The sequence below is a fragment of the Notothenia rossii genome (genome assembly GCF_949606895.1).
Source record: "Notothenia rossii genome assembly, chromosome: 10".
NCBI lineage: Eukaryota > Metazoa > Chordata > Actinopteri > Perciformes > Nototheniidae > Notothenia > Notothenia rossii.
This window is the reverse complement of record NC_136908.1, coordinates 16,934,943-16,960,241: the sequence shown is the minus strand read 5'-3', so window position 1 is coordinate 16,960,241 and position 25,299 is coordinate 16,934,943. Positions and strand designations below refer to the sequence as shown.

The 25,299-nt window shown below is 40.2% G+C and overlaps 1 protein-coding gene across 1 annotated transcript in view; it reads right to left on the bottom strand.

The window, feature by feature from the left end:
• slc45a4a (solute carrier family 45 member 4a) overlaps positions 1-25,299 on the bottom strand; it is a 50,458-nt gene that overhangs the window by 15,309 nt on the left and 9,850 nt on the right. Inside the window, exon 3 of the mRNA XM_079655056.1 lies at positions 18,813-20,057. Within this exon, the coding sequence (XP_079511182.1) occupies positions 18,813-19,101 (289 nt within the window). The 5' untranslated portion in view covers positions 19,102-20,057. The remainder of the gene's footprint in view (positions 1-18,812; positions 20,058-25,299) is intronic.

Sequence of the window (25,299 nt, the reverse complement as noted above, 5' to 3'; positions counted from 1 at the left end):
AATGTTCTTGCTATTTCTATTGCTACTCGTGAGAGACTGATCTAATGTGCATTTCCACATTAATAAAAATAAATAAACAAGTAATGAAATCAGCCATTACAAGCCCAGAGAACAAAGCGGAGGCAGAGAGTCTTTAAGCTGAGTGAAGTCAGCTGAATCTCAGTTATTTAAATCAGGACTTTATCTTTGTCTGGCTGTCAACCTGTCGCTTAATTCAGCTCAATAAAAAAGAAGACAATAACATGAAATGCCTTTTGGCCGCCACACTATCACTATCTTTAAGAGACCTGGAGTCTCACTCTTGATAATGCCTCCAACCTTAGTTGCCTCATATAATAACAATAATAATTCATAGCATTTATTTGAAAGCGGTAACATTGCATTATAATACCTACTGTATATTGGATATGTTATACATCAATACTGTGGACTTGCCCAAGGACACAACAGTATTGAATGGAGTTCCCCAGCTCCACTGATCTGAGGATCAATGCAATATATACAATAATAATGATCAATAGGCTTTACCTCAAGTATATGTTCAAGCACACATACGCACACTTTTTATTCAAACTTATATAATAATAATGGAGGAGAGAAAGGGCTACTTATTACTGCAGATCAATACGAGGAAGATGCCACTGATATTTCATTCCTCAGCAAAGTAAGGAGCTGGAAAGATGGATGGAAGTAAAGGGAAAGCCAGTATATGGCAGCTAATTTGATTGAGACCACATTAGGCTTGTCTAACCCATTTTCATATTTCTCAAACAGACGTCTGATATGACACGAACATCAATAACTGAGTGGCATAATATCTAATTATCAAGAGCATTTGTGAAATGTCCCCACTTCAAGCACAGATCCATTAGGAGACCATTGGATCAGTAAAGTTACTTAACACAGAGTCTGAGGTGAGATCAGTTGACTAAGTGAGGAGACACAAAGCTCATTTGGTTGGTAAATTCAGGAAAAGCGTACATGACTCAACTCAGTCAGTGTCTCTGGGTGTGATGTTTTCAGAGCTGTTGTCAGCATTTGATATTTTCTAAGAGAAGGAGTTTTAATTTTTTTTGCTGTCATGTGAAAATCTTCCTGCTGCAATCATGGTCATTTTCACCGCTGTTGACAAATCACATGTTTCCCTACAGCCAGGAGTATGATCTGTAGACCTCTCAAAGTCTGTGAGTCAAAAGGTCAACAACATGATTTCTAATGATAAAATAACCACTCTGTAACGTTGTGATTTAGATAAGTATTTTCCTGTCCCTATAAATCATGTTTGAAAGTCCACTACACAACAATTGTAACTAATGCAAACTACACTAGACAAAACACTGTGTCACAAGTTTAAGGCCTTCGTGAAGCATTGAGGAGGAGAAGCACTTCAGACATTTAACACCCTATGAAACCAAAGCATTGATTTTTAGTTTCCTTTGCATTTTTTCAGCAAGCCTCTGACCGAAGAAATTACAATTACGATTTATTTTTGGTATTTGGAGGATTTTTTGAACATTTTATAGAAGTTCAGCATTAATAAGAGCATTATACTGTAGATTAAAAAAACATGTGGCAAATGGTTAAAGATTTAGAGAGACGTGCTGTTTGAAATTGTATGTTTTACAGCATAACTATTTATCACCAAACATTTTTGCCATGATACAGTTTAGAGTTTGCGGTGTTTAGTGCTTGTCTACATTATATCAGAAATATAACTGAAAACCGTTTCATATAGATATTACAAGGACACAACTTTGGGTCTCAGATGATTTTTTACTTACTAAAAAAACTGCTTTAATAATTATGATTATCGCCTTTAATTGTTGGTTGAGAGTAGGCAAAGGACAAGAAACCCGGAGGCAAACACATAAAGGTACATGATGTACATCAGTAGCATTGGCGCCGTATCTGCCCTCACTTCTCAGGTCCTGCACAACTGTCGACCTCTGAGTTTTTCACGAGCGGGCCATAAACAAGGCTTGACCCCTGTTGCCGTGGGGACCAGGTCTTGGGAACCCTGTCACTACGGAGACTCCATCACCTTCACTTCCTGGCTCCAATAACGCCTTGTCATTCACATCGGGCTTCCTGTTGTGAGGTTTGTTCAAACTAAGGAAAGCTTTGTTTCTCTCCCTTTATTCCCACATTTGTTTTTATTCCCCCCCTTTTCTGTCTCAAATACAGACGCATACTGTAGACAGACAGACAGACACACAAACAAACACACAAACAAAAGCTATACATACCCAGGAAAATAAAGACACTAGTATGCACCCAGACTTCCGATATATAAAAAAATGCACAGACACAATCCCTTTTAAAAGTCAGACGGTGGCACAGCCATAAAGAAGGCGACAGGGTAGCAGATAGGGATCTGTCTGTCTGTAGGTTTGTCAACATCAAAACAGGAAAACAGTTTCTATTATAACAGTTCCTCACCAGAAAAACACACACGTCACACACAGTAAAAAAAACACACCTAATAAATAAAGACATGTCTCTGTTCCCACACAGACAGAATCACCTTCTATAACACACACACACACACACACACACACACACACACACACACACACACACACACACACACACACACACACACACACACACACACACACACACACACACACACACACACACACACACACACACACACACACACACACACACACACACACACACACACACACACACACACACACACACACACACACACACACACACACACAAGAACAATACTGAGAGAATCAAGAGGCAGGAAGTATTTCAGATAAAGAGAAAAAATAAAAAAATAAAACGGAAAAAAATAAATGCGTGGAGTAAAGACACAGGAGGAAATAGAGAGAGGGGGAGTGTGAGAAATGATAAAGTTGAAGGAAATTAAAAAAGGGAGAGGACGAGGTGAGGGAGGGTGGAAACTTGGGAGGACAGAGAGGGGGAAAAAAACGGAAGGATGGAGAGACAGACCGAAAAAAAGTTCCTATTCACAGCTGCGAGTGTGGTTGATTGATCGTGGGAAAGAAAAATGTACAATCTGCTCCATCTATCATCAAAGCGCAAATGTTACCAAGCACACTTCCTTGATACACACACACACACACACACACACACACACACACACACACACACACACACACACACACACACACACACACACACACACACACACACACACACACACACACACACACACACACACACACACTAAATATGGAGTTCAATGTGTGACTGTTGGAACTACAGACTGCCTATTCATCACATCTTTTGCATCAACTGTATGTGCATTTCTCAAAGTAGTGTCTGCACTATAGATAAACCAACAAAATACAACTCAGTGGTTGTAATTGGTTTCTAAACACAACCTTATAGATCCCACATTGCCTGTTTGAATTTGGGGGAGACTTTTTTTAAATCGCAATGTGTGAACAAATTAATCTCTCAGATAAGACCAAGAACTGGACATTGAAATCAAACAAATATAATTATGATTCCTTTAACTCCAATATCACTTGAGCTTTATTATAGTATAAACGGCAGACCTAAACCTTTTAAATATTTCAAACAAATGATGCCCAGTCTCCTTCTTTGAAAATAAGTATGATACAACTACTATGAGTTCTGCACATTTTCACAACAGTCCCCCCTTGTTTTCAGGAAGTCTGGAACAAGGATTACTGCATTTCAGTTTTTTTGCCCTTTGCACTACGATGTGTTTTTGAAATAATTTCCCTGAAGCACGAGGAAAAAAACCCCTCCAAAGTTGTAGAAAGTGCCCTCTGTATTCTGTTTATCTGCAAATTATTTAGCACATCAAATAAAAAAATGTGTCTTTAACTTTTTGTAAATCTCACATAAATATGTCCATTGAGCTGTCTCTCTGAGTGACACTGAGACTCCAATGCACAGTTTAATATGGAGCCCGCTGGACTTCTGTAATACTCCCCTATCAGATCTACCATTAGTGCTGAATGTGAAGAAGACTGAGGAGATGGTGTGGGACCCAAAGGCAGTGGGTGATCTTAGGCCGGTGGTTATCCACAATGAACCCATAACTCAGGTCAGCTCCTATAAGTACCTTGGTGTCCATCTAGATAATACACTCAGCTGGAAGGCGCATGTTCAAGGTCTGTGCTCTAGACTTCAACAGTGATTGTACTTTCTGCGTCGACTCCGGGCTTTCGGAGTCGACCAGAAGTTCATGTTACTGTTCTATCATGCAGTGTTGGAGAGCATTATTAGGTATGGTATTACCGCCTGGTAACTTGACAGTGCAGTCAAAGTCCCAGATCGCTCACCTGGTACAGACTGCTATGAAAATGATGGGGGTTAAAAAAACACCCATCTCTCCAAAACATATACGAGCAGTCCATTATCAGACAGACAAACAAAATAGTGTCTGATCCCACCCGCATACTCCACCCAGAATTCCAGCTCCTACCTTCTGGTAGAAGATTTAGGGTTCCCAAGAGCAGGCTGAACCGCTATAAGCACTCATTCCTACCTATGTCAATTAAGCTTCTTAACATTCACATGAAATGAAATGTAGTCAAATGTAATGAAATTTACTTTTTAAATGTTGGCCATGAGGGTAGTGCAATAGGTCGCCATTGTCAGTATGTGCGTCTGTGTATTGTGTTTGTTCAAACGGTGTATGACTGATGATATGTGTATGTCTCTTAATGTCCACTATGTTTGTATATGTACATGTATGCGTAACTGCAGGACGGAGTCCAGAACAAATTTCCTTACAGGGACAATAAAGTGTATCGTATTGTACTAAAGTTCAGTTTTTTTATTAACTTCAAGGTCTTTAGCCAGAATGGATGTCTCACATGACTACAGTGTCTGGCCCTTCAGTTGCTCCGGGACAAATATGTTAGTTGTTCCTGAGCGCAGGACTAAAACCTTTGGTGGGTCAGCTTTATTCCTTTTTATTCCAAGAGCCTTTACAGAAGTCTGCATGAGCACGTAAACTTTAAACCTAAACATTCAGACAGGCCTTTGATCAAGATATATAATATATAGACATTTAATCTACACATTTTTACTAGTTGTAAAATATTATCATATTTATCAGTTAAATTACAACATTTCTATCATTTTATTCTCTTTCATGAATGAATCTCATATAGTCATGTCATATTGTTGATGTTGAATTTTGTTTCAGTTGTTTAACTTATTTTCTGTTGTCTGTGAAGCTGCAATGATCTGTATGAAAGGTGCAACAAAAATAAAGTTTGACACATTTTTTGACATGGTACTTTTAATTTATAAAATAAAATGGCTTATTAGACGGCAGATAATTGATAACTGTATGTCCAGCTACATCAGATTTCACTTTTTACAAACAATAAGTTACGACCTGCGGATTTCTTAACTGGATGATGAATTATCCGTTTAGCTTGTTATGATGTGATCTTAAAAGTATTTTATTTGACTATAATGAATGCAACGTGCATATAATGTTTACATTTTATATCAAAGACTGCAAGCTTTAAAGATTAAGGTTGGCAGTATTATTTGTTTCCCCCACTTTGAACAAATCCAAAGAAAAGCCATAAACCCAACAACAAGAGGTTCGACCACCAAGTACTGTCTGTGTACACTGAGACTACAAAGCTTTTAAAAACACACATCTATGACTCACGCTGTAGACATGTTCATATAAACACAGGCACCATTTTTAGGTATTCTGGCAGAGTCCTGCTGGTCCTAATACTTACTTTTGCACTGCTTATTAATCAAAAACTCTAATTTAATAGTGTAATGTTTGCTAAAAACTACAATGCCAAGCTTTTGGAGAAAATGACTGATCAGTGAGCTGCATTTAATGATTTACACATTCCCTATGCTTTAATCCATTTTCTTCTTGATATTATTCTTTTAACAACAAACATCTAAAAGCACTGTCTTTATTTCTGGGTCATTTTAATTACACAGTGAGAAAACAAATGCCCTTTTTAAAAGCTGTAATCATCAAACGTAAGGTTGCGTTTTTCTCCTTCCACTTCTTTCTACTTCTCATGAAGATAATACTGTTTTGTTTCCTATGTTGTGAAAGAAAAGCCGTTATCTGTCTATCCTCATGTCTACCTCCCTCACTCCTACCTCCCCTCTCCTATCACTCCTACCTCCCCTCTCCTATCACTCCTCCCAAGCTGAAATCAAACAATCTGACTATTCCTCATAGCCAACAAACATCAACCTCCTTCTCTCCTCTCTTTCTGTTCCCATCCCTCCTTTCCCATTCTCCCATATAACACAAAAACAAGCCTTTCATATCCTGCACTGGCGTGAGAAAAATTACAACAAAAATGACAAGCGTCCTGAAAAGAGCCCGAGAAATGGTGTGAAAGTGAAAGTGGGACAGAGGTCAGAAAAAGGGAGAAAGAGGGCAGGAAGGAAAGAGGGTGAGAGCGAGAGTGTGAAGGACAGAGAGCAGGAGGAAAGGAAAGGAAAGAAAAAAGGAAGGGAGGAAGCAGGTGTTTTGGATTAAACAAAACATGTGAACTGAGGCAGGTGTAGCATTCTGAGAGGAGGAAAGAAAGCAGGGAAATGCCACAGATTGACTTTGGGAGCAGACTTTAAATATTAACATCAATATTCTATTATTGATAAGCATCTGGTTGACAGTTGTATGCCAGCACTAGCTGAGGGCTGCAGGCCATTTGTGTTGAACAACCTTCTTTCTTTTTTTGGGCCTCATTTAAACCAACTTGTACATTTATTGCGGACGATCTGTGTCTCCAATTTGATCCACTTTTATTAAAAGCCATAAAACAATAAAAGATCGGTTTGATTTCATTTTATAGGCACTGTAAATGTTGTGCTAACAGCTTTAACACAGAACATCCTGCAGATACTTGTGGATCCTAGAGACCCAAATACGGTTAAGATAAAAGCGAATAAAAAAGGTTTCACCTCATAGTCATGCTCATGGATTGTAGAGAGCAAAGGACCGGCAGAGAGAGAGAGAGAGAGAGAGAGAGGGACACTAGGGAGACAGGAGTGAGTCATTGGACTGCAGTAATCCATCAATCACACCCATACACACACACACACACTCACTAGCTACACAGGCAAGGTCATCATTAACAAAGTGAAGAGCAGAGTGTAATACTGAACGATGTTTGACTGTGTGGCTCAGCTGATGACAACAAACGGCCGTTCAATTTATGCAGGAAGGAGAGTAGAGGTGTGTGTGTGTGTGTGTGTGTGTGTGTGTGTGTGTGTGTGTGTGTGTGTGTGTGTGTGTGTGTGTGTGTGTGTGTGTGTGTGGCCTAGCATTAATGTACTTGTGGGGACCGAAATCTGTTTACACAGCCACGTGTGGGGACTCGCCTCCCTTATGGGGACAGAATGGAGGTCCCCATAAGGGGAATCATTAATTTTAGGGTGAAGACTTGGTTAGTGTTAGGGTAATAGTAAGGTTAAGGGTAAGGGTTAGGGTTAGGCATGTGTTGGTTATGGTTAAGGTTAGGATAAGTCCCCAGGAAATGCATGTAAGTCAATGTAATGTCCCCTGAAGTGATGTATACATGATGTGTGTGTGTGTGTGTGTGTGTGTGTGTGTGTGTGTGTGTGTGTGTGTGTGTGTGTGTGTGTGTGTGTGTGTGTGTGTGTGTGTGTGTGTGTGTGTATGTGTGTGTGTGGGGGTGTGGGGGTGTGTGTGTGTGTGTAAAAACAAAACACCAACCGTCCTCTATGTAAAAGGGTTGCATTAAAATTGCATGAAGCCTGCGTATATACATACACTCACACACAACACACACACACATACACAGCTGCTTGTAGTCAGCAAAGTTATGTAACACCACTGCAGTAAACTGGCTACCTCCTGCCGAGAGAAGTAGACATGAGTAAAATAAATGTAAAGCGGGAAATCTGATCTAGACAATGCCGGCGTTCAAATGTCTAATGGTGTTTATCCAGCTCTATTTTAGTGCCTCTCTGCCAATCACATTAATATACCAGCATATGTGACAGACAGCAGGGAGGCGGGCCCTCAGACTGAGCCTGACCTATCACACACAGGCAGCTCCAAACCGACTGCCCTTTCACTACCAAAGCAGCAATCAATCAAACCAAATCAGTAAATAATCTTGTGTGACCATAGGTAAAGTAGGTCAGAAACAAGTCTTGTTATGGTGGTGCGTTCAGGTGCCAGCAAAAAGTGAAAATGCAAAGTGCAGCTAATCCTAACATTTACACTCATGTCTATTTGTTTGTTTATTCTATTAAGAGAAGTATGGCAAAATGTAGTTAAGTAACCAGATGGTGCTTTCATAACAGTCAACGACTATATTGTTAGGTTATATGTTGTTGTTTTATGTCGTCACTACATCAGAGTTTACCAAAAAGACAAATCTGACATTGGTTATAATTTGTTTAACGCAAAAATGTACCTAATGGGCAGTTACCGTGTTGTTAATAAAATAAAAATGTATATGGTCTTATAGTTTGTATGTTTTCAGATTACACAAGCAAATACAGACGGTGATGATTAATGCTTTTGGGCAAAGCACTGTGGCCTTTAATACTCTGCTACAGAAAATAAACATATGGCCGACAGTGAGCAAGCCACCATGCAGCAATGGTGAGAACATCTTACAACAACCCACTGCTTTACTCAAAGCAAATAAATATGTTTTGCTTTTATTGCTCATTTAAGCCAGATATATGACTTCACAAGATTAATCTATTCATCCATCCTTTTAGCTATAAACTGTCAGAGTAGGGTGAGAGAGAGCAGATGTTTTTCTACTCGCTTCTTAAATACACACACATCAAAATTACCCCGAGGCCAGCCATTACTGTGTCGCTCACTCACTGCTATTAGGGTTGTGTGTGTGTGTGTGTGTGTGTGTGTGTGTGTGTGTGTGTGTGTGTGTGTGTGTGTGTGTGTGTGTGTGTGTGTGTGTGTGTGTGTGTGTGTGTGTGTGTGTGTGTGTGTGTCGTGCCTTTAGGTTTTATAGATTTGATTGGCCGTATGACTACTATACTACAGTCCAACTGTATTTTATGAAAAAAAGTAAACTGATGTCAAGTGGAAAAACGAAATGGAAACGATCATTATTTATAGGGAATGTGTATATTCCATAGACCATACAATCCATAAGGGCACCATTTTTAGCCTATAATTAAGATTATTGAACTCATATTTTCTAATGTAATATGTATTTTGTTATTAGATAATATTATATAAGCTTGTTATTTTTTGACAGCCTGAGAAATCAGGGTGTGGTTCGGAGTTATCATTTAATAATGTGAAAGACTGGTGAGAGATTCAAACACTCTGGATGAGGAGATATTTTATGCAGCTTAATGTCCCATTAGTCTTGCACTGAGATCACTTTAGCGCTGCGAGGTTACAGGCTGTGATGTTCTGAACGCGCTGTAGGTGGTGAAGTGTTAATGTACTGTTGCTGTTCTTCTGTCATGTAAATCTTTATAAACAGAACATCTGTGACGTGCTCAAATCAGCAGCAGTGTTGACGCAGTCTGACTCTTTACAACAACACAAGGACACTTCACCTGATGTGGACTTTACAAGTACATTTACAGATATAAGATCACAATTTTATTTTAAAATTGCTAAAATGCACAGTATATCATTTTTTGTTAATTAGAGAATAGTGCCATTCATGGGGGAACAGGCTCCACAATCAGTAGCTTTTTATGTAACTTCCTGGTTATATGCTAAGTAAAAATAAGCTAGAAACGTTTATATGATATAACTTGTGTTGCATAGAGGAAAACAACAAACAAAAAATGTGTTTCAAAAGGATTCTGGGCAATTAAGTAAAAGATTGACTGAAGTTGACCTAGCAACTTAAAAAGGGAAACACCAATACCTTCAATTAAAACAAAAATATCCTCTGCATTAGGAGCATACAATCAGTCATTTCGTAATGCAAGCAAGCTTAAAACCCCATTTAAATGATTGAATAATCAAAACAATAGTTAATAAAAAAAAACTACTCTGCTGATAATTGTTTTTTGCCAGCCCCAGTTTTAAGCAATTGCTAATCCTGATGTTTCTTTGTCCACCGTCATCACCTGAGAGCTCTGTGGTGGTTTGTTTTTGATGACTTCACCTCCCTGGAGGGTGGGGGCTGGGAGCCACACACACACACACACACACACACACACACACACACACACACACACACACACACACACACACACACACACACACACACACACACACACACACACACACACACACACACACACACACACACACACACACACACACACACACACACACACACACACACACACACACACACACACCTCAGCATTCCTCACATATCTTACATTAACAGCTCACACATACCTGACTTGTCGCCTGTTGCATGGAAAAACATGCACACCCATATAAAAACACATAACATGGCTTTGTCTTGACTAAGTCTGCTGACTCTGCATTCAAATCATAAACCAACATGAATGTACCACCGTTTTTTATTACCTTAGAATCCGCCCCAACGACCCCCTCATGGTCCACGGACTACGGATTGTGATCCACTGGACTCAATTATCCCACACTAGTGTTGTTCTTTGTCTGTTGCACATTGCATCAGTAAGACACCAAGAACCCCGCCCTGAAACGTTGGCAAGGTTGGTAAATAATTCATGGCGAAACCGTTTTGTGTCTCCGGGTGTCGACAGAGATAACACTAATAAATTAGCAGGGATGATATAACGATCTATAATTAGGGCGACTTAAAATAAGTGACTGGTGTGGTGTTTTTGTCTCTCACTCCCTCTCTCTCTCACGCTCTGCAGAGAAACACACCAAGGACTGATGATTGTGGTGTAAAGGCCTTACGGGCTAGCAGGAATGCAATTTGACCCAGGGGCACCTTTTCTTCCACTTTTTCTAATTATTTCTATAGTGAAGTTTTTCTCTTTCCTTCATGCAATATTTCATGTGCCAGAAGATTAATTATTGCGCCCGTAGCTACCTCAGACACGCAACATTTAATCCGTCTATTCACCTACTCTGCCCTCCATCTACTCTGTCCCTCAAATGACTGGGTCAGATTATGGTGATTAGTCACTGTGTAACATCAAGCCAGTCATTTATATAACCCTGTATAACTATTTCTACAAGGTCATCTGCTAGATTAGACCAGCGAACATGATAGGATCACTCAGTGGATTAAGTTACTTGGGATGCTAGAAGAGACATCGCACGATCAAGCTGATTTGACATTTTGGTTGATTTCAGCAAAAATCAAAACTCTGATTGAGGAAGCTAACACTAGTTATTTGCTCATGAAGAAAACAACAGTAGAATTGTGTGAATGACTTGACAAATGACAAATAGCAGATTGCATTGTAACAAATTAAGCATACAGAGCTTTTATTTTGAAAGTTCCAGGCAATGCCAGCTGAATGCCACTGGTCGACTGTGCTGCATGCTAACATGCTAACATGCTACCATCTAGTTAACATGTTACATGTCAAATCACAGTAGATACGGCACTTGTGTTAACTTTTAGGGTTTCCTTTTGTATTTTACGACCCGGCCGGGACACCTTTACAATACCCTTTAAAGGCCATGTAATGCATCTAACACAGGTGTTTTTTAACATGTAGTTTAGATATCACCAGAATAAAAATAAATAAAAATGTTTAAAGTTTGGTCATAATTAAATGACATATACGTTAAAAACCGATGTTGGTTCCGAAGTTTGCCGAGTACGCCCCCGATCACTCCCGAACGAGCGGTGACGTCACACGTGGCAAACATTGCCATCTGATCAAATCAGTCCAAATGGCAAGCAACGCGACAACTTCAGACAGCGACAGCGAGAGCGATCATTCAAGCTCAGATTCGGTGGGTTATCTGGATTCAGTTACAGAAGTAGAGAGTGAACCAGCTAGCCTTTCACTTCAAGGCATCTTGCCTTATCAGTACGAGCCTCCTGCCCGGCAATCGAACAACGAGGCAGAAACTTGTGAAAGAGAAGCGGATTCCGCAGCCGGCAAGACTCGAGTCAGCAATACTGAATGGTAAATTCAGTTTTATTTAATTTGACCTGCACTAAATGTCGATCTTAATTTGTCATCTGTTCCTCACACGTCCGGCAGATATTGTTTTTTTTTTAATGTTATGTACAATATTCAGGTGTAGGCTACATGTCAATGCTGTGAAAGCATGCCCACTGCAGATGAATGTGTATGCTGCAGAGAGATCTGGCAGGTGATGGAACAAATAGACAGTTTGCAACCTACTGACCAGATAGCAGAGTCCTGAATCGGGTCGGGTATCCGTGGGTGGGCCTACCCGACGGGTGACCCGCAAAAAAGGTGATTTGCGGGTGGTATTTTTTCAAACGCTTTTTTCCGGGTTCGCTTCTGGGTAAAACAAAGATGATGCGGGTCCGGTTGCGGGTGTTGCATAATAAATATATTTAAACAATAATAATTTAGTTTAATGTTTAAATCCTCAGACCTCTCCTCCGCGGGACCGAGCATAATCATAACCTCTGCAGCGCATCTATCTGCTGCTGAGCGCACCACATTCTGAATGGCTGAGGTGAAGCTCTCTAGCGGAGAATACACAATTTTCAATAACTCTTCTTCAAGAGCGAAATCCAACGTTGTCACTGCTTATATATATATTCGGGTTCGGGTCGGGTTGCGGATCTTGTGCCGGCGGGTCGGGTCGGGTTGCGGAACTAATTGGCAATATGTGCGGGTAGCGGGGCGGGTTCGGTACTGCACGTCACGGGTGCGGGGCGGGAGCGGGTCTTGAAAATCAGACCCGTGCAGGACTCTGCCAGATAGAAGACACCGACGAGAAACCAAGGTGCATTATTAGCCACCCAGGCTTTAGAGAAGGCTGTCTCAGTGTTTGGACACTGAAAATAGCGTATCTTCAATACAAACAACAACACAGAGCAGTTGATGGCCCACTACACCAGCAAGTAAATATTGATTGACTCAACTGCCTATTGCAGCTTTGCTTTCATATAATACTTTTAGTCGCTACAGATATAGTACACTTTTAAAGATACCATTAAACTCTTTCAAGCAGTCAAAAACAGCTTGGCTTTTATTTTTTCTGTGTATGCAAGTTCAATGTATGCTTGGGAAAAGAAACAACTACACATGTGAGGAAATATATAAGAGGTCTATGATTCTGTCAAGCAGTCATGTATAACCTCATATTTATTTTGTACAAGTAAAATACAAATATCATGTTATAAGCCAATTTGTAACCATTGCTACATAATAGTACTACATAACATTTTATTTTTCTCCAAATATATTTATAATCTGTATACTTTTTTTTCATTAGGAAGTATCGATATAGCCTACAGCTTATCGACAGTTTGTACGTTGGTGCTGGGGTGTACTCGGCCCAAAAATCAGAGTCCCGCTGCGTGCTGTAACCGAGATACGGAAGACTTACCCTGAACCGGGAGGCCGCTATCAGGGATTTCAATGGCCAAATCTGTAATTTGACATAAATCATGCTGCTGAACTGGTTAAAATGGTTTCACATGATGTAAATAATTTACAAAGTACATCATTTACAATATTATTTTTCCAAAGAAACATGTAAATATAACAACATTTTCCAAATCACAAGTTTGTAAGATTGTATTAATTTACTGTTTGATAAATAAAAAAGAGTTCTTTTGTTAATTTTTCACTTGTATCATTTGATCTTTATTGCAGTGTACATTAGTCTATTTTGGTATGTGCGAGCCCACAAATAATTAAAAGTGGTAAAAATAATAAAGATATTCAGACGTAATTCATTTTTGGCCTTACTTATTTCACTTCAACTTTTATATATTTCAGTCACTAGGCAAGTTCACTGTACTCTGGTGACATTTAGCTCAAGCTGGCATAACACCTGTAGTAACTTAATTCTGACCCGAGTTTTGTGCACAATCTTCCAGCACCCATGATCAATGTTTATAGCAATCAGGAAACATTCACAGCTCACAACTACACATCGCTTCCCCATCATGAATTGTTAGATAAAAAAAGTTTAGCGAGGTCCGGTTACACATATGTTGAGCGAAAATAGCGGAAGGATACAAAACAAACAATCTAGACGAGGCTGGTGTTTGCCACGTGTGACGTCACACAGCTGGGTTAATGGCTGGCAAGCTTTTCGCTACCGGAGCGGAATAACACGGGAAAGTGGCACACATTTCATGTTATTTGGGGGGTATTTATGGAAAGAATCATTGATGTTGATATGTCAAATGAAACAGTGGAAAGTGATGAAGCGATTTATTAACACAGAATAACATTTATTTTGGACATTACATGGACTTTAAGAATTAAGCTTTTGCATTCAGGGGAAAATAGGTAAACTGCTGTTTTCGAATGCCATGTATTGAAATCGGTAGACTTGAAAATGATCATCGGCAAACTAAATTGATAGCGAGATGCATCGGGAGCTGGATGATCTTTTATTGTAAGCGTACAGACAAAACTGTTATATCTAACATTGGAACGTTTATTGGAGGAAACTGAGTAGAGTGAGAGTTACTGTAACAGTGAGCTGACGCTTTCAGCTACATAAACTGAATGAATAGAATTAATTTTCCTGTTGGATTGCACTAATCTCCTTTAGTAAAGCCAAGAAGGCCTCCAAAGAAGGATAACAATTCTGCAGAGCTGCCAGCCTGGACTGTTTTCCAAACCATATTGGTGGCACAACTAGTGTTGCATGCACAGCTATAGTCAAACAAGTAAATAAACAGAAATAAAGATTAACATGACTGGAAAAGCGCTTTTCCTCTCAGACCCTGCTGTCCTGTGGCCCGACGAGACTGATGTGGTTAGAAGAGAAAAGACACAGAGAGACATCTGCACTCAAGCAGGGGTTGCTCTTATAATGACCTTCCCATACAATGCCTATTCATTTCTGACTAAAACTTGATCCCTGAAAGTGAAATACATTACATGTACCATAAAATAATTGAAACCAGTGTCTTTCTTAGAATTCAGTAGAATGAGAATGAGAATAACACCAATTGCTTAACTAGAACTAAGAAATGTACACTCATATCAGAGTTGTATTTATCACCAAACAACTGTTTCTACTATTGTAAATTAAATTAAATGTACCTGTGTACATTTATTTTCTCCTGAGTTTGGTATCAGGTATTTAATTTACACAGCTTTTGTCTGTTATATCATCCCTAATCTGAGACTAGTTATCATCCTAAACTGTAACCTTGTTGTTCAAAATACCAGCTTTTCAGGAGCCTGTGCAACTGAAAATGAAAGCATCAGATGAAAAATAAATATAGTTGTATTAGTTTATTGACAGTCCTTCCTTCTGGTATGTTTTCAACAAGTGTCATTATGATTTAACAGCTTCCTCTGTGTACACTTAAAGCTCAGAAAGCTTGTGGTTATGCAACACATCATCCTCCTATCCCAAAAACGAGGACACAACACACAGACGGTGCTCATTGCCTCCTCCTTGTTCCACTCCCTCTCTTAATCCCTTTATCATCATCTCCCTAATCTCTCTCCTACTCTTACCTCACTTTCAGCTGCAAAGTCAATAGGTGATGCTCTTAGTCCAGACAACTTTTGAGGGGCCTGCAGTCAAATATACCTAGAGAATAGAAACTGCATACTGAGGAACATTATGTGAACTCGTTGCTCTTTCTCAATTAGCTTCTAATTCTGAGGGATACAAGGAGATGCTATTTTCTTTCTTGCAAAGCTGGATTGGGTCAAGTTAATTTAAATGTCACGCTTTTTTTAATGTGCCTTTTTCACTGGTTTGAAGAACACCAGAGTAAGTTGTTAAAGGTGATGTGATTGGTTAATTATTTCAAATGTATGCCCTAGTATTATTTATTAAATGTTTATTTGCATAGGGATTGACATGAAAACGAATGCCAAGCATCACAGCATGTTTTAGCCTGAGCTCATTCAATACAATACATAGCACTGAACGAAAGTACACAAGAGAACAAAACACAACAACTCAACCAACTCAACAAGAACATTTAAGGACAAAAACAATGAGCGACTGGTGCCAGGAGCTCAGAGACAAAAGAGAAAGCAGCTCTGCATGCTCTCAACACAAGACCTTGTAAGGTAGAAGTTTTGTATCTTCTCTAGGTTGTGTAAATATGGGCTCCTTCACCAAACTATGTCATCTGCTCACACACACACGCACATACACACACTCTCTCCCTTTCCCTGACCTCAGTGTTATGGGGTTACACACACACAATGGTTCTAGTCAGGTCGAGCCAACCAGCTCTCCAGCTAATTCCAGTAGCTACAGTCAGTCTCCAGCGTGCATGGAGCATTAACCACATGGCGGGGGGGGGGGGGGGGGGGGGGGTCGATATGTGTTATCCCAAAAGTTGGACTCCTGCCCACAGAGTTGGAGGGAGATTTGTTTTCTGGCTGGCTAAAAACATGAATCATTCTGCAGATCTGTTTTAGAGAGCATGCATGAAGATATATAACATTTTGATGGACAGAAATGTCACAAAATGAAACCTATTGAGATGACAATAGACGTATCAATAGAACTGGAAATTGGCACAAAGTAATACAAAAATAAAAATCCAAAATGCAACTTGGAACAAAGTCCATCCCCTGACTCGGCAGTTCCCTCAGCGGGGGAATTGTTCACACCTCTTACATGTTACTCTTTTGTTCACACTTACAGCTCTCAAAGCCTTGTTTCCATTCCACACGCCTTTGACATCTCTGCTGAATGTGTAAATAAGAAATTGTCTGCTAAAAAGTTTGAAAAATCAACATAACAGGTGTTGAAATGTCATTGTTGACTTGTTGAAGTCTTGCTTATACTGTAGGTCCGTTCCCATAATAGATGCTGACCTGTTAGTGTTGTGATATTAATGCTCTACAATGGCTGTTACCTGAACATAACATCTGCTAATATACAACAAATTGCTATGAAATTCAAAGATGTTGCACTCGGCTTTACTGTGTGCAATCTACTTAATAATTCATCACTCCTCTCCTCTCCTCAATCCTCTCTCCGAATGTTAAGGTCAGATTGATTAGCAGTCAATTAACCGGACCCTAAAAGACTCCATCATTGGATAAACTCTCCACATCAGCGTAAATCTCATCAAGACACCAAATTCACTGCTCTGTTTATTTATTTTAGTGGACTAATCTGTAGCATTTGTACCTCTCAGTGAATCTGAAGTCTACTAAGACGGGCTCAGACACATCATGATCTAAAAAAAGAGTAGGTGAGGGCAGCTTAAATCGGTGCTAAAAATAGAACAAAAACATTCAACAACAGGTCTGATACCACAACAGGAGACAAGCCTGATGAAAAGAAAGCCTTCCTTGATTTTTTTTTTATGGGATTGTTTTTATGAATAACACCAGTATCTCTTTTAGGCCCATTGAGACTTTTGTTGCTGTAACATATTGGACGTTTCTTTAACACACACCGATCATATTGTCGTTTGTTTATCTAAAACTGAAACTGAAACAGAACATTTGAATTTAAAAGCCTTTCTCCCTGTGACGGCTCATCCTGGGTGAGCCAGTCGTGACTCACGGTGGTCACAGAGCGTCCTGCCACTCATGTCGCCGTGGTTATGTAAACGAGGAGATCTCAATACGCCACTGAGGGGGGAGAAGAGATTTGGAGAGAAAGGAAAAGAAAGAGAGAGGGGGAATGCATGGGAAGTGACTTTGAATTATAAACAAGGTTACGGCTGTTTCAGCCTTTTATCGCTCTCTCTCTCTTTCTCTCTCCCCCTTCTCACTCTCATGTTCTTCCCCTTCTTCTCTCCCTCCTCTGCTCCTTTTCACTTTTCACACCCTCTCCATCTCCCCTAAGGCCTTCAGTGTACTCCAGACGAAATTGGACTTGGCAAGGTGCAAATGACAGTACGCACACTGTGACTGGAGGACTGTCTAAGAGTGTGTGTGTGTGTGTGTGTGTGTGTGTGTGTGTGTGTGTGTGTGTGTGTGTGTGTGTGTGTGTGTGTGTGTGTGTGTGTGTGTGTGTGTGTGTGTGTGTGTGTGTGTGTGTGTGTGTGTGTGTGTGCATTCTAGCTAATCTCCAGGCAGATCCAGTTGAAGTCCATCTGAACAAAGTGAACGGGAGGTGGGTAACATCGAGCTGCCAAGGTGTCCTCTTAAATGCCAGGACAACGTCGTCAGGACAACATGACTCCTTGTTCCCGCTCACAAACTATGATAAAAACTACAAGCACTATTTACAGGGATGGAATGATAGAAATGTACTTTGGTTGGCCTTCTCCAGCAGTTACTGGTAGCGGCTTCTCCACTGTGAGGATCCTTTTTTAAATAATAATATTTTGCAAAATACCCAGCTTTTTGACTGTTTGACAAAACAAGAAATGTAAAGATGTCCCTTGGACATAAGGAAATTGTGATAGGCATTTGACACTATTTTTGGAACGTTAACACCAAAATCTTTAACAACTACAGCTCAGGTTCATATAAGCTGGCTTATTCTGCAATTCTCATTTTAGCAATAAGGGAATAGAGTATTGCTTTTTTTTTTTGGTGGAATGTCAGGAAGTAATAAAAGTTATGAGAAAATACCATAGACTGTGTACATACCGCCCAAGCCTGCTGCTAAGTAACAATGAAATGCTCTGCTTTGTTTTGGGTAGTCAGAGGTAAGGTGGATAACAGGATAAAAAGCGAGAACAGTAGCAGGTGACCAGAGAGATTTTTCTTCTGGCATTTACTGCTTTACTGTGTTTTTAAAGTGGTGCACCTGTGTTTTTATGTAAATATAGAGTGTTTTTATTGTGAATCTGTGCGTATGGACTCACCTATTTGCAGCAGGACAGGTGTCACCAGTGCCGTCTCCATAGCGTAGCAGAACTCCCGACCGAACATCACAGCACCGTGCATCACCCATCTCTTTAAGGGTATGCGTGCGACCGATGTCTCGCTCGCTGACTCCTCCCCTCCTCGACCTCCCGATCCATCCGCCCCTGTTCCTCCTTTCTCCTCGTCCGCACCTGATGCCTTGGAGTTTTTGGCATTTGCGCCACCCACCAGAGATTCGACCTGCGTAGCGTCAGCCTCTGTGTTCTGGGGAGGCATGGTGGAGGGCATGCACGCAACAAGGGAAGACGTGCACCCACTCTAACACGTTGACAAATCTGAGAACAATTACCTATAGCTACCAAAAAGCAATACTGTTTCCTCAAACTAGGAATTTCAAGTCACTTGATACTTTAAAGCTAGCAGTGACTTAATTACAATCTTTACAAGCTACAAACTGCAGCATGTGCTCGTAACTTGCTGGTTGTATTGGCCTGGTAGTTACATCTATCACTGCTTCAAACACTGGAATAAAAAAAAAAAAAACCTGTAACAGATAGTGTCCCGGTATGCAAGGTAATAAAATGTAAATCTTGGGTCGAGCCAAAACTGAAAAAGGCTTTGGATACTATGTAAATAAAGGAAAAAACAGATCTAGTATCTATGGATACACTTTTTCAGCAATCAGTTGTCCTCTTAATAAGTTGTCCTCCCAAAACACTGCAGCTTCAAATTCAACACGTGGTAATCGTCTGCTCAGCTTCTTGTATTGTCCAAAAGTGGAAAAATATAACAAAATCAGCTTTCAAAGATCCAGAAAAATAAAAGGAAGCAATTGAAGTTTCACAGGAAGAGTGTGCGGTACATTCCAAGAGTGGGCATTTGATTTTTTTCTTTGTTTGTTTTGTTGTGCGTGAGTGTGTGGGTGTTTGTGGGTGTTTGTGGGTGTGGGTGTGTGTGGTGTGGTGTGGTGTGGTGTGTGTGTGTGTGTGGTGTGCGTTTATGGCTTTTTTGTCATTGAGGTTTCTCCCTCTTTTTCTTATTGTCTATTACTAGATGTAAAAATCCATTTAGAAGACCATTCAGTCAGGTCTAGTGTCATTTTGTGTATAGAGGGCTGAATGGAGGTCTGGATGACGGAGTTTGTGGGGGCGAGGAAGAGGCTGCGGGGGGAGGGGGGTGGAGGAGGGCAGGCAGCGAAGGCAGTCGGAGCTCCTCTGAAAATCCCCATCGATTGGCCGATCAATCTATTGGAAAACACCATCAGGACCACAACCAGCATGTGGAGAAGAGAAGAGAATTGGTCAGGAGGAGAGATGACCAGTGATGAGTTGAGAGGAGAGGGGAAGAAGACAAAAACAAAACAAATATCAGTTAGTGACAGCAGTTTAACTTTTACAACATGCATTGACAAGAGCATGTGAGCTTTTCAGCATCAAAAGAAAAAATAGGTACTGTAATTTTCTCAGGTGTGTCAAACTAATAATAGTCAAAAGCAGAGCACTACAGTATGTCAACCGTAACTATAAGAAAGAAGAAGAGGTAAAGGTTCAGAAGTCTAGGAGTTAAGCACGTAAAATCATGACAAACATACACTTTTATTTAATGTTCTTAACCCTTCATTTCTTTATCAATGCTGCCTGAGGAACATATCTAAAACATGTCCTGAATAGTAGCATGCCCAAGCCCTTTTTTTGTTTATTAAGCTGTATTTTGTAGTTATTCACATATTTAACATACCATTAAAAGCTTGCATTCTTTTTACAACGTACAAATAATTTAAAACCTGTTTAAGCCAAAGCTATTTGGTTACAAAACACTATAAAGGGCTAAAGAGAACATTTACATTTGTGTTATTTGACCAAAACGAACCCAATTAGGATCAATTTCCTTTTTTTTTGAGAATACCAACATGCTGATATCACAACTCAAGAGACAGACACTCTCCTATGAAAAGGGTCCATTTTTAAAAGAGAGTAATTGGTTTGAGCACATGATTCATCCTGGCAGACACTCAGGCAGTCTTTCGAACTGAGGATGAAAGCATGCGTCTTATATGCCGAACGTTTCAAATTGAGCTATACTCTGTTTCAAACAGAGGGCTTGTGTGTGTTCGGTGAGAAGAAATGAGAGATATGTGGACAGAGAAAAAAGAGAAAGAGAGGAGAATGAGGCGAGAAGGCCATAAGCTCACAACATGCCTCATAGAAAGAAAGAGAAAAAGAGACTGCATGTATGTTCAATACAGTTTCATACAGAGTTAAATTCCAAAGTGTGTGTTTTTGTGTCCAGCACTGGATTAAACCCGGGGAGACTGCATGTTTCATCACACCCAACACACACTAATGCTTGCCACGTGAACAACTCATACACACATCATATAACAGTGCTAAGGCCCTCATTATAGGAGGAGATTGAGACAGAAAAGAGGGAAAGAGATGAGGAAAAGAAGGAGGGGTGGTTTGAACAGGTGGAAGGTGGGAGGATCAAGAGATGCAGGGAGTGTGTTCAGGCAGAGGAAGAGAAGGAAGGATGAAGAGCGAAATGAGGCAGACGGACAGTGACACAGAAGAGGTAGAACATATTTGTCCCTCAGCCCCTTTTCTTACTTTCTCTGGTTCCTCTCTCCTCTCCATTTTCAGTCCTCTCACATGTCCCTATTAACATTCATGATGCACTCAAGATGCTCATGAATATTGGATTCTCACATACATCCCCTGACCTCACACACTGCAGCAGATTACATAACTAGCCCCTCTCCTCTTTACAGACACATAAACACAGACAAATACGCACTAATTAAACATCTCAATTAGGTCCAAATTAGAGGACGACCGCAGAAGAAAAGTCACAACCTCCATTCACTTTCAGGGAGATGTGCACAAGCTCCTACACTGAAAACCAGATCTGGTTAACCAGCAGTCTCAAAATATTCCAGTCTGATGGGAAGTGTTGGGAATGAGGGGAACATCCAGTAAGGGTTGGGATGCTAGAATGATGGTCTAGACTTGGTTAGCAGTCACAGACATATAAAAGAAGTGGACATAACCACCTTGACGTCACTGTTTGGTTTGTGGACTACCACGTTGAAACCTCAAGTTTGTCATTTTGGCATTGGACGTTTTCATTTATAACGTGCTTTTTTTGTGTAATTGACTCTAAATGGGATTATAATTTACAAAACAAAAATGAGCGATTGAGACCATGCACTTTAGGTAAACAATCATGCAGAGTAGTATGGTCATTTGCTTATAGACTTTTATACAAATCCAGTAGACTCAACACTTTAATTATTTCTTTTTTTGCAGGTTTAATGCATTTCTGAGTAAGCCTCACCGTGTGCCACTTGTCAGCTCGACGAATAGTATGCACATCAGTGTTTGACAAATAACAAATAACAAAAATATGCAGAGGGAACTCTCAATTTCGAAAAGTGATCATCTATAACTTTCAGATGATAAAGATTTGACACCGACAAAAGATATTCTGTCAACCGTCACCTACAGTATTAGACAAAGAAAATCCTCACAATGCTGTCATTTCTGTCATTCCAATAGTTGATTAAATGACTTTTTGTTATATTACAGTCATACAATCTGTTCCCACAGCTGATTTTGGCACAGTGAAAACAGCCGTAACAGAGATTATATAGATAATGATATTGAGATTCACTGTGATCCCGACAAAGTTACATGTCTCTGCAACTGATGTTATGGGAGCTCATGGGCTAAAATACGTGAAGCAACAGTGTGGTTCTCTAACATACTGGATGTGGCTGATCATGTGAAATTAAATGTAATTGAGGTGTGGAAACTTGTGCTTGCCAACTATAAAAAGGCAAATTATTTGGAAATCCAACCCATCAAGTTTGATTACTTGGGTTTAGCGCTTTTGTTCTGGATGTAAAGGTGTGCCATGTAAGTGATGTTGGTGGATCTGTGGTTATACAACCAAACCTGATTGTGATTTGTTGTGTGACAATGAAAATAAAAATGTCAAACAAGCAAGACAACAGAAAAGAACAAGTTCAGGTGCAGATATAAATACGTCTCTGTGACAGCACTGCCTGTCCTGCAACTCATTTTTAGTCCTACAAAAACACACACAAAAAACATTAATGCTCAGTGTTCCTATTGGGTTTGTGTGTTTGAGCATGTGTGTGTGTCCGTGATATAAGCTCAGCTTCTAGTGAACTTCAGCTTTTCTCAGGCCCAAAATTAAAAGAATGTGCAGTTTGAGGGTTATAGGATGAAAAGATGAGAGATGAAGAGAACTGAGAGGGAGATTCGGGGAAGCATGATAACATAAGAAAGAGCAATACAATAGTCTTATAAAGTTAAATCTGTAATATTTCTTCCTTAGATGGACCAACAAAGAGACACATACAGAAGACAAAATGGAAAACAAGCATGAAAGTAGATGCCTGTTTAGTACAACGTTGGGGAAAATGTAAGTTGAGTCAGTTGTTTCCCGTGTCTTGCATTTATACACACACACAAACAATATTTTTGAAATCACACGCTAAGCACACGTAACCCAGGTCTATTTTGGTGAGCGTTTATTCTGGTGCGACAGACCAGATTCCATGCAACACAGGAATGAAATCAGGGCAGCTTGCTCTTTTCTCACTTTATATAGCTTCTCAATTTCCCTGCTTCTTCTTGAGCCTTCTCTCTGTTTCTCTTACATGTAACAGATAACATGATCAAATAGAAATGTCTGCAATCCTGATCATGTACACATAGTGTCAATCTGTAAAAAGGCGGTGACGTGCATTTCAAAATGCTTTGCATGTTTTCCGTGATCTTGTGTAACCCTGTAAACCCGTTCCTGCGGAGCAAGTGGACCCTGCTGGAGAATAACAAGGTTTATCTGCTGACATGGCGTTTTTCTTGTTGATGCCAACCGACTGATGTATCAGTTTAGCCTAAAAGTAGTCCCACAATAACATAACACCCCAGAAGACGTTAAATAATAATAGGAAACTAGAGAGTTGTTATAAATTCCTAAGCCCTGGAGCTCTACAACCCAGTGTTTCCCATACATTGATTTAATTGTGTTGGTCTAATGGATAGTGAGGTGGGGTGACGATCGGAAGGTTGCGACTTCAAATCCCGCTTGGAACACCACTACTAGTGTGCCCTTGAGTAAGGCACTTAGCCCTCAGTTACTCCAGGGAGAATATCCCTGGGATTGGTCATTGTAAGTCGCTTTGGAATAAGGCGTCTGCTAAATGCCTAAATTGTAAATTATATTTTTGGGAGAATAAACCCCACAGATCCTCAACTCCAGTGTGTCTCACTCATTAACAACGCAACACAGAGCAACAAGAACGTTGTCTACAGTAGCCATGAACTTGCGTGTATTTTCTTATTTGAGGGGGGGGTGGATGCGTGGGCCACCCGAATAGGTTAAGGGGCCTTTGGCTTTTCTTGCCGGGGGGGGTGCGGTGCCCCCACAAATAGAATCAAATTATGTGGGAAACACTGCAACCCATACATCTGAGGGTCTTATAATACAGACCCAAGTCTAGAAATACATGTTTGCATCTGATAAACTCAATATGTGGAAGAGGACATTGAGTGACTGATCCGTTAACATTTCAGAAAAGTTTTTGTGTTTGCCTTCAGTCAACTAAGAAATCAGTCAATCATCAGAACATATATTTTAATAGCTGTTTTGAGCGATAATGTCAACACACCAGAAAAGTAAATGAACACTAAACAAACATATTGCAAAACATTCCTAGCACTGACCCATATAGAGCTGAATATGCATTATCAGCCTGAAGATCTTAGGATCAAGTTCACACTGTTGCGGCCTATGGATGTTTTGTGTGCACTTCTGACACACACAACCACTTACATGTAGTAGTGCAACATGTGTGAAAGGGAAACTCCAGATAAGCTTCACACCTAATGCTCTGGATATTGTCCGAGTTCACATGAGAAAACGGTTTAGAGAAGCTGCTTTTATTCGCTCATGATTGAGTTTTTACTCTCCAAATCGATAATTAGCTTTGATTCTGGCATTGTGTGTGTGTGTGTGTGTGTGTGTGTGTGTGCACCTATGTCACAGAAAGAAGAGAAAAAACACACACACACACACACACACTGTTCCTGGACAATCACAAAGAAGCTTGTAAACACACAGGAAGCAACAACAATGCAAGCACAGAAACCCTTCCAACATTCCCATGGTGGTGGTGGTGATATTCCCATGATGAATAACAATATTCCCAGCTTTGTGAGGCAGATGGCAAGGATAAGTAGTACAGACAGAGAGAGACAGAGAGAGGGGGGGGGGGACTGGATGTGTGCATTATGGTGCAGTGCTGCTGCAGTGCAGAGGGTACAGCGGGGGGCACATGTGTATCAACGTGCACTAGCGTCAATGACAAATCCCTAACTCCAATAACACAGGGCTTATTTTTCTATACTGGCTGGTATGAATATGACGCAATATACCTGCTGTTCACAAACGTGCACA